Source organism: Salvelinus alpinus, chromosome 17, assembly GCF_045679555.1.
Source record: "Salvelinus alpinus chromosome 17, SLU_Salpinus.1, whole genome shotgun sequence".
NCBI classification, from domain to species: Eukaryota; Metazoa; Chordata; class Actinopteri; order Salmoniformes; family Salmonidae; genus Salvelinus; species Salvelinus alpinus.
The window spans coordinates 33,592,435-33,608,137 of NC_092102.1; the positions used below are offsets into that span (position 1 = coordinate 33,592,435).

Sequence of the window (15,703 nt, forward strand, 5' to 3'; positions counted from 1 at the left end):
ATACTCCCCCAAATATTAAACAGTGCTGCAGTATATTGTATACTATTTGACTATACTAATTCATATTATTTTACACCATCAAAGCCATAGAAAAGACTGATGATCATTAGCCTATCTGAAAAAAAAAGAATTAGAGAGCATGGTATTATGCGAATTAATCTAATGGCAGCAAGAGCAAAGCTCTGCAATCATACATTCTGCAGACCTCTACACACCCACATTAAAAACCATGCTAGTCATGTGCAATAGTAAAGATAGGTAAATATTTCCAAAAATACTGTGTTTAAAACACCTCTAGTGGGAAATCCACATGGATGATTCAGAATGGCTGCATGGGATCTTTCCTCAGCTAAATTAGCTGCTTAACGGGGATGGGGAGGAATCCATCACATGGCAACATGAAGGAGGGGGTTAACACTACAGCATGCGCTGGTGTCCCAGAGGACTGTTGCTGCCACTTGCCTGCCTCTCCTTCTGCAAGCCACACTGACAGCAGACCAAACAGCCATTTTCTCTCTCCATCCTCATAGCTGTATTAGGCACAGGCAACTGCGGACACAGAGATAACATAAGAAGAGAGAGGGTCAGGCTGTGTTGGAGGTTTCCTCTATATTACTACCTCGTGCATTTCCATTAGAAACCTCTCTTCCCCCCCCTTTTTTTTGCAGTGGTATGAAAAGACATGATGCCTGTGAGGCAGTACAGAATGGGGGAGGGGTAGAGGAGGCAGACACGACACAATACGAATGAGTGGGAGTAGGGAGGAGAGGAGGAGAGAAGAGGGAGGGAGAGAGTGAGCATTTCTTGCAGACGTTCAGGCTAGCAGAGAGGCATGCGATTGGCTGAGGGGGAGAATAGCGTCACGGCCACAGTGAGGGGAGCTCTGAGGATGCACGGCTGAGCTGGGAGGAAACATTACATTCACTGGGAGTTTGCATGGAGAAGAGCTGAGCCTTCAACCAGCTGCACCCTGGGAAGTGGCGCCTTCTGCAAATTAATCGGTCCCTCAGGTGACATCATTTGGCCTCTACCATTCTCCTAAGGACTCTTCACATCCAGCCCTCATTGATTCGTCTGTTCTGTCTGCTCTAACAGCCCTCCATCTTCTTCAGCCATGAACTACCTGCGCCGGCGCCTCTCTGACAGCACCTTCATCTCCAACCTGCCCAATGGCTACATGACGGACCTCCAGAGGCCTGACCCTGCTCAGCCTCCTCCCCCAGCTACAACAGGCCCAGCCACGGCTGGGACCACGCCGCCCGCCACCTCCCCTACCCCCTCCCCTGCCCCAGAGAGGAAACCCCAGCTGTCCCAGTCCAGTGGGGCAGGCTTCTTCAGCTCCATCACCAACGTAGTCAAGCAGACTGCGGCCTCGGCAGGACTGGTGGAGCAGACCACGGTCACGACGCCCAAGAAGTTTAAGATCCTCCTGGTCATCGACGAACCACAACAGGAATGGTGAGGCAACATGCTGTGTCTTGCTGTAAAATGGTGTAATGTAATTATGTGAATTATTGTGTTGATGTATGTGTTGTTTGTGTTCTGTAACATCGGAGCGGCTCTTGGCCAGATCACTGTTGTGAAACTGATATTCTGCTCAGGTTCCTTCTTGAAAAGAGGAGCTCTCAGATGGACCTGGCTTGTGGTAAAGAAAAGGTTAAAACAACCTGTCAGCCAACAAGTATGGCATCCAACTCTGCTTATAAGATTTGAACAGGTTACTGCTGTGGATGGTCTGATGCCAGTGCAGGTCGCTCTAATGACAAAACACAGATGCAGCTAATCAGGAGGAAACGAGGAAACAAAGTCCACTGACTCGCCATGTTAATGACATTACAGCATCAGGGAGTCTTTTTATGGCGTGCCTCACCCAAATACGGTGGTTTCCTGCAGTAATTGACAGGCATTCAGGGGTTTATGCCCTTTTTGACAAGATTCAAATTTCAAAATGACAGATTGGCCTTGCAGCAGGAGGAAAATTCTATATATTTTGAGGATGTTTGACTTGGTATTCCAAGAAACCCATGTGAATTCTGCTGCTATTTTTAATATTAGGTCAGTTTCTTGCAACCACCTGTGAGCATGCGCCAGACTTAAACCCATTTAATTGATTAGTCTGATCAACCCAATGTACTCTAACACGGCTTTGCATCATTGTTGAGAAAGGCAATTTCATGAATATTCAACAGCCAGTGAGAGCATGGGAAAATGCATGTGTGTTTTCTCTATTGAGTAAATACTGCAGTGCTTTCCAGTCATCAGTGAGGTTTCCTTTCCCTTCCCGCTCAATGATAGGATCCCTGGTCACATGACCATCTGTCCACAATTACAGAGAGTCAATCCACAGAATTTATCTTTGGCCAATCATGCAAAGACAACACATGGCATCATTGTAGGAATAGGTGATACATAGGCTAGTAGTAGCAATAGAAATGGAGCTAAAAGGGATGTTATGTGTGTGCTCTGCGTTACAATGCTAGTTCAGACGGACACCTCTCTTTAATGCTGTGTGTTGAGGAGGCAGGCAGAAGAGAAGGCAGATCATGACATGAATCCAAAGAGCGGATGGCATATATTAAAGATCTAATGCAGCTGTTTTTTTGTGTCAATATCAAATCATTTCTGGACAACAATTAAGTACCTTACTGTAATAGTTTTGCATTAAAATGGTCAAAAAGAAACAGAAATTGCTTCTTAGCAAAAATAACTGTTTCTCAAGCGAGAATTTTGCTAGGATGGTCTGGGAGTGGTCTGAGTAAGGAGTGGGAGTGATATGTAATCAGAAAACTAGCTGTTATTGGCAGAGAGGTTTGGAACTCTCTTTGTTATTGGTCTATATAAACTTATACTGCCTGGTGATGTCACCAGTCAGGCCAAAACTCCACCCATGCAAACCCTGCTGATTTAGAAGTATGTTTCATCAGCTGTTGTACAATATGATACTAAACACAGGAAAACTGAATTCTGCACTGGGCCTTTAAAGGGATTGCACAGCAGCACTGACAGGTAGCTATTGCCTCTCCTAAGAGCTACTTTAAATCAAGCCTCTTTTTCCAATGTTCTGTAAAATGTATAGCAACTGCAGTGTTGTGAGTGAGAGGGTTTGCTTATTATATACTATATGTTGGCAAGGCGGATTTATGCAGTAAGGAATTCTACAGAACCTTTCAGTGACAGACACAAACTTACATAACTGTCTGCACAGCATCCCACGCCAGACATCCTTCTTCATATCGCATATCCTGCTTTGAAGAGGTAATTGCGAGATATATCGTAGATAGTAGGCCTACATTATCACATAGCAGAGTCCTGAAGAAGGTAGCATGAAGATCGATGTTTTTAGATTTTGTGATTCTTGCTATGTGTTTTGTCTTGTGAATTCAAATTAACTAGATATATTTGCTTGAACATGGTTCCTTAGCATCAGCTGATTTTCCTCAGACATGTGTAGCTATATACAGTGGTCTATATACAGTAGGCTATGTGCAGTAGGCTATATACAGTGGTCTATATATAGTGGTCTATATGCAGATGGAAACTGTAGCCTGAGGGACACATCTGCATTTGGATGACATGTTGCTTTCTGGAGAGTGGCTATTCCAGGAGTCCTGTGTGTATGCATGATTCATCTCACCATGCAAAATGGCTGCTATCACAATAACAAAGGCAGAGTGGACAGATTCCGTTTATTGGCATATGGCATACTGCAGATGCATTTATGATATTGATGTGTATGTTGAATCATTGCAAGCTCCTTTTAACAATAATGACCACTATGCTTGCACTGCGGATATAGCCTATAGCCTAAGTAATGCTAGATATTTGAATACACGTCACATTGTATCACGGCTGAGGGAGCCCATTAAGGTAATAGAAACCCAGATAAATCCTAATAAGATCATACTCATGTCATTTTTAAATGATGCCATGTCTTTTGGCTCCACATAACAGCAGACAGTCAACAACCTGAGAAGAAATGTAATCATTGTATTCTTATGGGATATGGGAATGCATCTATAATCATTAAATGTACCTCGATTGTTTTCTGTCTAATACCACATAGAGTAAAGCGAATCATGACCGGACTATCTGCACTGACTCCATTTTGCACTGACTCTATGCACACTCACAGGACTATCCACACACTCACACATACTTACACTAACATACACACATACACTTACATACACACACACATAACCCACACACATATACACACGCATACAGATGACACACACACACACACACTTTCACACATTCACTCATCATATACACTGCTGCTAATTTGTTTTTTTACTATTATTATTATTATTATTATTATCTATCCTGATGCCTAGTCACTTTACCCCTGCATTCATATACAGTACCTACCTCAAATACCTCATACCCTGACACATTGGTATGGTATTGGTACTCCCTGTATATAGCACCATTCTTGATGTTTTTATTTATCTTGTGTCTTTACTCAATTACTTTGAACACTGCATCGTTGGGAAAGAGCTTGTAAGTAAGCATTTCCCTGTAAGGTCTACATCTGTTGTATTCACCGCATGTGACAAATAGCATTTGATTTGACATCAAAAGCCTGGAATTGATCAAAAAGTCAACAGTTATGGAAACATTGAAGACATCTGAGTAAATGACGTTACCTTTCACAAATCATCTGTAGAGCCATCAGCTGAAGGATCTCTCCAGCGAAGCATTTCATTGTTAGTCTACACTTGTTATTTATTAAGCGTGTGATGAATAATACAATTTGATTTGATTGATTTTGATTTGATTTGAAGCCTCTCCTGGCATCGTTAGCTGTTTCCCTGTTTCATGTTTCCACCACTTAGCCACTAGAGAGACCTGCCACTAGCTCCCAATGCCTGCCTCAGGCTCAGCATCACGTCTACATTTCATGTGTCTACAATAACAGTGAGTCCGTTCTGAGGCCCTCTCAACTTTTATACTCTTTGGGATTGGTGACAACAGCAATGTGTTAAACAATAGGAGAGCTAGCTAGGGGACGTTTGCCACTGTCTGATTGCCCCATTGATTGTGTAATTTCTCGTTACTCTTTGGCCTTTTAGCTTGCGGTTGTATTTCATAAGGATGAGCTGTTTATGACTGTAGGTTTTTACTTTGGTGTCGACATTAGCTTGTCTTTCAGCTCCCAATAAAATATCTGTATTAGCATGTCTGGTGGTGATTCATTGTTAATTAAGTTTACTGATGTCACCATGAAGAGCATAGGCCCAATTACAGATATGGATGTGATGAATACGTAATCACTTAATTGTCTTTGAGTCTAGAATTCTGGAATACAGGATATTCTGTTTGAACAAGAACAGTATTTAACCCATAAAATTATCAGATATCTACTTCAGACAATATATTACAACTTTAGTGTCTACTGCATCTCCTCCATTTTCAGATCTGATCATTTTTAGTCTGTAGGCCAACCTCATGTGATATCAGCTCTGAACTCTTGGCTAAAGGGGGTTTGAGGGTTGTGTTTCAGTGTGGGATGGGCGGTTTCTGGGTCAGAAATGTTGTGCCCTGTGCAAGAGATAAAGACAGAGGCTGACAAGCTGCAGTATAGTAACCTTAGGACAGAGACTGAAATGGAATCTGACAGGAATACTTCATACTCACACAACAGAAGGCTAAACTAGGCTATGACCACTGGTTTCAGGCCTAAACACAAACCTGCTGCTGATTATTGCATGGTAGCAATGCGCTAACATCTTTCACAGTTTATGTCCTTATTATTATAGTTATGAATGTTGTTGCTGACAGTCCTTGTTTCTTGGCATTATCACTTCAGGGATTTAAGAAACCTTTCCTCCCCTTCTCTCCTACTCAACTATCTTAATAAGACTGTTGATTAGTTGTTGCTATGGAGAGCTAGACAAATTAACTTGCTAGAAACCAAACAGAGATGAAAACAGAATGTTCTGAAAATGTGATAAACTGGAGAATAGCACACTAGTATAATGACCAAAGCTTGCCTCAATGACAGTGATTGTGCCAAATCATCCCTCCATTAGTGTGATTATATATTTAGCTAATCTAATGAAAATGGATTTAGAAGTAATTGCTCTAAGAATGGGTAAAATAATTCACAGTGTCAGGTTCTCTGTGAAAATGACATTTGTCTCTCTATCGCGTAGCAACTGTGATATTCTAGCTTTTTGTGAAAACATCATGGCTTCTGTAGTCATATGAAAGGGCATTTTTTTAGCATAATGACACTCTCCCACTGTGTACCACATATATCATGCTGTCCTTGTAGGAGAGATCATGGCTCTAGGACTGACCCCAGGCCTGTATATCAGATCGACCGTCTGACACTGCTGCCTTCAAATGCCTCTTATGCTAGCTTTACATTTACATTAACTCCTCTTTCCATGTACGCCATGAAGTGTACAATTCCCTTGTCCAAATATGTATATCTGCATCTGGCTTCTATACATTTAGCATGACTCCGTGAACGACTGTGTATGAAGGCAGTACCGTGGTGTCAGAGGTTGTCGAGCTGGAGTTGATCTGTCTTAAGATGCACTACAGCCAAGGGCCTAAGACAACGCATTATCTGTTATTAAAGTGTTATCTAGGGAACAGTCTTCCTTTGTGAAACCCTGACAGAAATGGGACAGCACTCACTCACAGAATGGCTGCTCAGTGCAATATCATCCTGCCTCAGAAGGAAACATCAAACAAAGCAGCACTTCTATTCCCTAGCTGCTCTTTGCCTGCTACCTGTTGGAAGTGGCATGGCAATTTCCCCTCGACTGACAGACTTTCAAATAGCTTTAAGATTGCATACTCTCTAGTGGTTCTGTATTGACTTTGTGCGTTGTAGGAATGAAGCATGTAGGCGAGATCACCGTTACCATTATACTGGAAGTATCACAAATATGGCATAGTGAAGACGCCTCTTCAGATCTTATTGATATACTAGCATGGTGAGATGAGTTGGACTACTGCTTGAGCTTCTCTGTTTCAGAGGTTTGGAGATAACGTAGAATAAAAGTAAATTCCTGAAGTCAGAAATAAACACCGATATATCGGAGATTATAAACTGGGTGGTTCGAGCCCTGAATGCTGATTGGCTGAAAGCCGGGATATATCAGATCGTTTACCATGGGTATGATAAAAAACATATTTTTACTGGTCTAATTACGTTGGTAACCAGTTTGTAATAGCAATATGGCAACTCAGGGGTTTAAAGTATATGGTCAATATACCACGGCTAAGTGCTGTATCTAGGCACCCCGCGTTGGATCGTACATAAGATCAGCCCTTAGCCGTGGTATATTGTCCATATACCACACCCACTCAGACCTTATTGCTTAATTAGAGTGGGAATCAGGAATAGAAATTTCCCCTAACCTTTGATTAAGGATCAGATGGTTACGGTTAGGATTGGGTCTGTCTTGTGATAGGAATACTGTGCTATACATCAAAAGGTGGACAAGGACAGATGGAACTGTCTCACTTATCAGACAAGTGTCAGAGGTTTGCCATTACTCATTCACTCAGTGTCGTAAAGTGGATGTCACATACTGACTAGGAAAATGAAGACAAAATAGGCCTGTTAGTCAGATTTGCTTTGCAAAATTATCATAATTAAGTTTGCCTTTGTTTGACATATTAATCTAAATCAACTAATCAACAAAGGCAGTTAGTCCCAGCCGCTCTGTCGTCCTGCCCAGCCCTCTCTCTCTCTCTCTCTCTCACACTCATAATCCTTAAAAGTCTATCTAATTAACATAACAAAAAAATCCCCATTAAAAATCTGTCAATTTAAGACAGAGATATGTTTTTTTGCATGGGCTGCGTCTCAATCCACCGTATGCCCCTATGTCGGCCTTCCGCATTTGGGGTGGAAAGTGGCAGAGCTACAGCGCTGTTTGTAAGACCAGGATACATCCTGAAAATTGGTATTTTCACGAAAACATCTGTAGTGTTCGAACTCATATGACCACTCAATCAAAAGATGATACTTTCACGAACGCGATGGTGCTTCTCCGTTTTGCTCTACGACCCCCACAAGCTCAACAAGACCCGTCTGAAGCCGGTACCACCGATGTGTGTAGTTTTGTACCAACAAAAAAAAGGGGTTAAATATGTGTCCAAAAAAGATAACATATCCTGAGCTTTCCTATACTGTATCTCCTAGATATAGGAAAGAGACTTCAAAACCGTATTCCTTATGATTTATTTTTTGACTGTCTATTTTGCCATTTCTGAATGTGTTATTCAATGTGTTTCTATGAGCCTTAGTAGTAAAGGCCACATTCAATATTTAATCAAATCAATATTTATTTTTTAATTAACTACAGAGGTCCTAAAATTGTAAATATAATAGCTAAATGATCCATGGTATGACCATCTTAAAATAATTCCATATGTTAGCTTAGTAGCTGCTACTCCCCACCGACTCACTCACTCTGTCTTTTCTGTCCCGTCTTGGACTTGGGCATAGATCATTTGAGTATTAGAGCTATTACAGGACATTGGTATGCACCATTGTTTTTTTTCCTCACAAACGCTTCTTCACATGATATGTTCCTTAATAGACACATTATGGTCCGACACAAGTGGCATGTGCTTCATTCAATGCAGGAAGGTGTTATTCGCATGTGCAGTGGTCAGGGTGCAGAGCAAAAAAGCAAAGATCAATCAGTTGATTGTAGGTTTAATAATCTCTGCGTCAATGCATAGGCCTATGTAAAGTAACCAACTGCGGTTTGAACCTGGGCCTCCTGGTCACAATAAAACTGTGTTAACTTGCTGTGCTAAATCCAAAGCATTAGCTAGGGAAACGAATGCAGGTATTCAGGAGTCAGCGAAGGTTACTCATCACGTGAGTGTGATTCTGAACCACCTCCGCTCTACACATACATTCAGTACATCCTCCACAAGTTGGAACTGAATCAGGGAGACAGTCGTGATACCCATTCTTTACACCAACACTGACCTATCTAAAATTTCAGGCATTGTGGTTCTGTCTCTGAGTCATGTCTTTGGCTGCCCCACATATATCCATGTATCATAACACAGATAATCTACAGGCTTTTCATTTCCTGTGTCTCTGCTGCTGTGACTCATATTCAGATGATTGTTTTCCTCCACAGCCACAGATAAATCCCAGACTCAAATTAGATCAGCAATAAATTATTCAGCCAGTCCTCACTAGGGTGTGTTTGACATACGGTACTGACGTGAAACAAACAAGTAGAAGATATATCAAATCATTTTTCCCATTGTATTTTTCTTCTGCTAGTAGACTTCGCTGCACACTGCTATGTGTCATTTCAATAGAAAGTGGAAAATATGCTGGTCATTGAAACCTTGTATGGCTCTACTGTAGGCCTAATTGCAGCACATTTTGATTACTTTGGCCATTGAACTACAGCAACATTTTAGAGAAGGTTTGTCATAGGACTGTTTGGGTTTTTAGACCTCCATAGAGAACAGCTATTTTGTAATATTTAGTGGAGGAATATCCCATTGAAATCTGTACACTTCTCTACAGCACGGTTCCAGTTGAAGTTTTGGCCACTGAAAAGCTTGACATAATTCATTGGCTAAGAGCAACACCATGGGAACACTGAGGAGAGGAGAGGCAATGCTTTCAACAGTCCCCTGACACATAGTTTGTTTCAGGTCACTAAGTTTGTCTCCATTGATTAACCTCCCTTCCCCTCGCTCATCACTTTAAGAGCATGGCGAAGGTCTCCTGTGTTTGTCCGTGGTTCAATTCAATAAATGCACTGTGTGTGGGTTCAATAATGGCCAGCCTGCCTGTCTGCAGGGAATGAGTGCCAGTACCTCTGTATAGACATAGCTCGATGCTAAGCTGATATTAACACTGGATGCGCTCAGTAGACTAAGATCCACCAGACTAAAATCCACCAAACAAACACTTTTTTCTTGGACAAAGACCATAGCTATTGAACCAGATCATTTCATCCATTTTATGGAATTGTAAAATGTATCTCGTTCCGAGGGCTTTTGACTACAATGCACCATTCAGTAACGATCCACTAGATGGAAGCAAACGCTGCAACACGGGGGACTACTTACATTTCATAAAGGACAAAAACAAATCAAAACATAAAATGATAAGTAGTGGATATGTCACTACCATGACTTTATCACTTTAACAATTCTCCATGACATATTTATCTGAGGGGAATATGTCACAAGACAGAATGTTTGGGTAATGGTGTGGTGTGTATTTAAAGTCTTTGCTCCATAAAATCCATATTGATGCATTTTAAAGTTAATGAAGTGTCTTATTCAATATTTGTGATTGTAAATTGATGGAAGGCGTTCACAGAGAAACGTGATCACAAGGACTCAACACTGATAGATCCTTCTGCTATTATCTCATCATGTCCTCTAAAGGTTCATCAATTATCTTCCCTGTTGCTTAGGGCCAAACTCTTCAGAGGGAAGAAAGTTCACAGAGATTATGACATCAAAGTCGAACAGGTAAGCCTCATTTGGCAAACTGCATCGATTTACTTTTGGCACCTGTCTCAGATAGAGTTGTCTACATAGAAACGTTTATTCCATTCCAGCCAATACATATATAGCTCCACCCACCAGCCTCCTCTGATCTGTGCCGTATTCATGACTATTGATATACATTCAGTTAATCAGATAGATCTGTATGTTTTTCTACCATGCAGGCTGAGTTCAGTGAGATCAACGTCATAGCTCACTCCAACGGGTCCTGTAATGTGGACATGCAGGTTCTGAGGAACGGTACCAGGGTGGCCAGGTGAGACACGTGCAGATGCGCGCGCACACACACACACACCACACACAACACACCCACAAGCAAAACAGTATTATCTGAAATCATTGGCACTTCACCAGTGCCCTTAGAGACAATTTTTCATAAGCAACACACTCAATACTCGGAAACGTGCCACATGGAAAATGTGCCATGGTTCACTTTACATGTGAAGGTCAACCCAGTTTTAATTTCTCTCTGAAGCATCTGTGTATTTATGTTTTACAGGTCATTCAAGCCTGACTTTGTCCTCATCCGCCAACACGCCTTCAGTATGACCCAGAATGAGGACTTCCGTAACATGATCATTGGTCTGCAGTATGGGGGCATCCCCAGTATCAACTCCCTGGAGTCCATCTACAACCTGTGTGACAAGCCCTGGGCGGTAGGCAGACAGAAGGCTGGCTGCGTGCAATGCATGAGACTTGTTTATTTGTGTCTTAAGTCAGTGGCATAACTTCACTAATGGATGTCTGTTTGTCTCTAGTTTGCACAGCTAATAAGCACCTACAGGAAACTTGGTACAGAGAAGTTCCCTCTGATCGAACAGACCTTCTATCCCAACTACAAGGAGATGGTAAGAACGTAATCATGTCTTCTGAAATGTAGCCATTAATGTGGACTTCTTTTTCTTCATTGTATCATGAAACCAGACATAAAACAATACTGTTTGACGGTTTATCACTCAGGTTACCATGCCAACGTTTCCTGTAGTTGTGAAAATTGGACACGCTCACTCAGGAGTAGGAAAGGTAATAATGTTATTAAGGCTTAATATTGTTATTCTGTAGACTGTGGGGCTGCTAGTGGAAGGTGGTGTGTGTTGTGTCCAGGTGAAGGTGGATAACCACAGTAAGTTCCAGGACATAGTCAGTGTGGTGGCTCTCACCCAGACCTACACCACCACAGAGCCCCTCATCGACTCCAAATACGACATCAGAATTCAGAAGATTGGCAATGACTACAAGGCTTACATGTAGGTACTATTCCCCATTTTGTATTCATGATTATTCCTCTGTTGTAAGCAAATGTAAACATATGAAAACCTTTAAATGTTCCACATTTAGCATAAGGATCTGCCTTTTTTTCAAATAATCCAGAAGTGTAATCGAATGAATCCAAGACTATTGAATTTGTGAATCCTTGAATTAACAATCAACAGGGACTTTAATATGTATACCATTTGTATAACGTCTCATATGTTATAGGAGGACCTCAATCTCTGGCAACTGGAAGAGCAACACAGGCTCAGCCATGTTGGAACAAGTGGCCATGACTGACAGGTATGAGTCCTTAACAGCAGTACAGCACCACTGACAATGCTTCCTTTCTAAAAGGACAAGACAAGAGAATGTCAGAAAATGGCCTGTCTCGTTACCAAAGTCAATTATCATTCATGTAGCTCATTATGAAACAATGTAAATGTCTGTATTGATACAAGTTAGCACTCTGTACTGTGTTCTCTCTGAATGATACAAAATTGATAAAGCCATTTGAGTAATTACACTCCTACATGCAAATGATCTCTATTAAATAGCATCGCACTTGTCCTTGACTGTGACACTATGTAAGACCACTTAGTGTCAGATCTGTACTCCTTGGCCTGTGTTCAGGTACAAGCTGTGGGTTGACACCTGCTCAGAGATCTTCGGAGGGTTGGATATCTGTGCTGTCAAAGCCATTCATGGAAAGGACGCGAAAGATTACATCACTGAGGTAGGTGTTCCCTAGTAAGTGTAAAATATTTCACAGCGCCTGAAATATTGCAGGAATTTTTATGATTCATTATTCAGCTCCTCTCAACACACTGAGGCAGTTCGCTTATTAAATATTTTGAAATATTCAACATCTTTGTTAACCAATGTATTGATGTATTCCATATCCTTGTTAGGTCGCTATCTGGTTGTTATGGGAACAGCAGCCTAGACATGTTTCACAGATGGCACAACTGTTGAGAACATAGTTCCGAACCATTCAGTTAAACCTTCACTTTAACCAAATGTGACACACAATCTACTGTCCTTCCTTCATAACCTACTCCACGTCCATTTTCTCTTCCTCTGGTAATATTACCATCTTCTGTGTGTCAGGTGGTGGGGTCGTCCATGTCACTGGTAGGAGAGCATCAGGCAGAGGACAGGCAGCTCATCACTGACATGGTGGTAGCCAAGATGAACCAGGCAGTAGGACGGACACCCGCTGGGTCCTCTAACAGACCAACCACCATGCAGCCATCACAGGTATGGTGAAGTAGGCTACATACAACACTGTATGGGAATATGATCAGTCATAGTCTCACAGATAGTCTTTTAGAAAATCCTGTTTGAGAGCCTTCACGTGTATTAGAGTTCAGTGTATAACGTCCATATTACTGTGTCTTAGTAACTAGTGTATAGCTAGATTTGTTTATAGCCTTTGTGTATTGCCAGATTTGTATAAAACCAACATTGGATCCATATTCTTGATTGAAAAGTACATTCTTTAAAGCAGTATGAAAACAGAACTGTGTCATAAGGACATTTAACTGTAGTGTCTCTGGGAGTATCACTTAGTTTTATGTGTTTGCAGAGTGGTGGCCAGAAGGACCTGGTGGTTGATCCCAAGACTGGCGCTACACGCCCTCCTCAAGGTTGTCTGCAGTACATTCTCGACTGTAATGGCGTTGCAGTGGGGCCAAAACCCGTCCAGGCCAACTAATTAGCCCGCCAGAGAGGAAGTGTATGTAATATTGAAATGACGATGACGTACATTAGCTGAACACAAAGCAGAGAGGAGGGGAGGGGGTTGGGGAGTGGAGAGACGGTAGACGGACTGAGATCTGGCTGGTGTTAGTTTGGTCCAGAGTGTACTGCTGGCCTGGACTGTGTTTTTCCTCTACGCAGTGTCAAGATATACTGTCCACTTGTTTCCCTGTTGATTTAGTGTGCTTGTAACGGTCGCCTCTGTTTCTCTGTAGCCGTGGTTTTCTTTGGGGCTGTTGTTGACGGTGTAATAAGCAGATTGTGCCTACACTGAGTCCAGTGCTACTGTGTGCCACGTGTTTGATTCAGTCATTATTCATAATTTGACCTCCCTCTAAACCCCCCTGTTTATTTCTCAATTTTGGTGTGTACTTTTAGATATGGTCAAACTGGTTTATCGTGCAGTTTGACGTTTGTGTATATGTCAATATGTAAATGTGGGTGCGTATGACTCTATTGGTGATTATTTTCATACTAATATAATAGGTATTTCTTTTTGGTTTTGCATGAATGATACGAAGGAAGGTAACTGTATGTTTTAAATGTCAGATGATCAATCAGGATGTTTCTTTAGTGACATCACTGGTATAGTTCCAAACTACTGTCCCTGTGATTTATGCATTGTGAATGTGTCATAATATGGAATACATATTGTATAAGTTCTACATAAACAACCAAGTGTTAGTGCCAAGAAAGCTGATGAGCACACCAATATATACAGCCAGATCACTTCTAAGTAGACCTTCATTGATTAAAAGGAGGTTCGAGACATGAAACGTAGTTGCTGTTCCTTTGTCCATTATTAGCAGATAGACTACCCATACTTCGCACAGTGAATGTTGAAATACAACCGACTCCTAGCAAGACAGTTCTTTGACAGTTTTATAAACTGTCTCTATGCACAGAACACAGCCATAGATGTCTTCATGTGTATGAGGACAAACATATTAGATAACTTACAAAATTACAATAGACTACTCTAGCTTTTTGAGAGAAATAATAAATATTAGACTTTTGTTATCACTCAGCACTTATAATCACAGTCCCCCACTGTAAATATATGGGATTGGTTTGTGGCAGCTGCAGTTGGATCAGGAGAGAGGAGAGCTTATGGTAGAGTTAGAGAGTAACTGTGATAGTAGAATGCTCTCATTAAGATTTGTTAACAGAATGACTCTAGACGTGTGTCCATTATCTAATAAGATTACAGTAATAACCATTTCCTCTTAGGCCTATGATGCATGTATTTGTGATATTTCAGGAAGTGAAGTAGTCCAATTAGTCTTGTCACTTTCAATTATGTTATCAAGTAGAAAAACTAAATTGTGCTTCAGTAAAATAGTCAAGGTTTTACATAATATATTTAAATTACTAGGTATAAGGTTTCTGATACCACCATACACATACCATCCATGCTTAATATCAATGACCGTAGTGCCGTTGCCATGACGATGGTGATGCTGCTCTGTATTGCAGTGATGATATGCGTGGAGTTATGCTTATGTTACTGCCATTTAAAGATTCTTTGACATATTTGCCTTATCATACTCATACTGAGTTAATGGAGAGTGCAATATATATGTTTTTAACTTTATATTCTTTATATTTTTAGTACCAGATCTTCTAGCATAATTTATTCACAGAGCTATATTCACAAGTGGGATACAAACATTTTCCCATAGCTAACACTGTTGTAAATTAAAAACACTTGCATTAAGTAGTAGTTATTAGAAGCCATGCATGTGTCCTATTTGGTGAAATGGTCGTACAACTAAGAATACATCTACATCAAGATAATTGTAAATGTGTGTCCCATTGTAAAACACTTTGTAAACTAACAGAATTGTACAAACAAACTATGTTTGGCAAGCTCAGTGTGCAAGTTCTTTTCCTAGGTGTATGAAATAACGTTGTGTCTGTGCAGATAGCCTAACCCAGAGAGTAACCCTGTAAAAGCCTTGCCTGTGGCTTTATGGTTTTGTGTTTTGATTTGTGGAGTAAAATGCCATGACATATCTACAAAAGTGAAGATAGAGCGGCAGCACCAAGGTCCTTAATAGTTGCATAGTGACATATTTGTTGTGTAACTGATTGATTAAAGGAGTTATTGTCGGGGGAAATTCAAAATCAGCCATCCTGCCCAGGTGAAAATCCTTTGCTGGTT

At 41.1% G+C, this 15,703-nt stretch overlaps 1 protein-coding gene across 2 annotated transcripts; it reads left to right on the forward strand.

Moving 5' to 3' along the window:
- The first annotated feature begins 873 nt into the window (after positions 1 to 873).
- LOC139542804 (synapsin-2-like) lies at positions 874 to 15,481 on the forward strand. 2 transcript variants are annotated; one of them, XM_071348644.1, is made up of 12 exons: positions 874 to 1,010; positions 1,096 to 1,458; positions 10,434 to 10,491; positions 10,692 to 10,783; positions 11,027 to 11,183; positions 11,286 to 11,375; positions 11,488 to 11,550; positions 11,632 to 11,774; positions 12,007 to 12,081; positions 12,412 to 12,514; positions 12,889 to 13,038; positions 13,367 to 15,481. In XM_071348644.1, exons 2-12 carry the CDS (start codon positions 1,115 to 1,117, stop codon positions 13,493 to 13,495), a joined length of 1,404 nt encoding a protein of 467 aa, XP_071204745.1. In that variant the 5' UTR covers positions 874 to 1,010; positions 1,096 to 1,114; the 3' UTR covers positions 13,496 to 15,481. The 2 variants fall into 2 exon arrangements, with proteins under 2 accessions (XP_071204745.1, XP_071204744.1); XM_071348643.1 differs by having other exon boundaries at positions 918 to 1,458.
- The last annotated feature ends 222 nt before the right edge of the window (positions 15,482 to 15,703 follow it).

Bases quoted from the DNA above. Each gene is read 5' to 3' on its own strand.
- LOC139542804 (XM_071348644.1), top strand. From the start codon at position 1,115: ATGAACTACCTGCGCCGGCGCCTCTCTGACAGCACCTTCATCTCCAAC. The intron at 10,784-11,026 runs GTGAGACACGTG...TATGTTTTACAG, and splicing joins AACGGTACCAGGGTGGCCAG to GTCATTCAAGCCTGACTTTG. The intron at 12,082-12,411 runs GTATGAGTCCTT...GCCTGTGTTCAG, and splicing joins CAAGTGGCCATGACTGACAG to GTACAAGCTGTGGGTTGACA.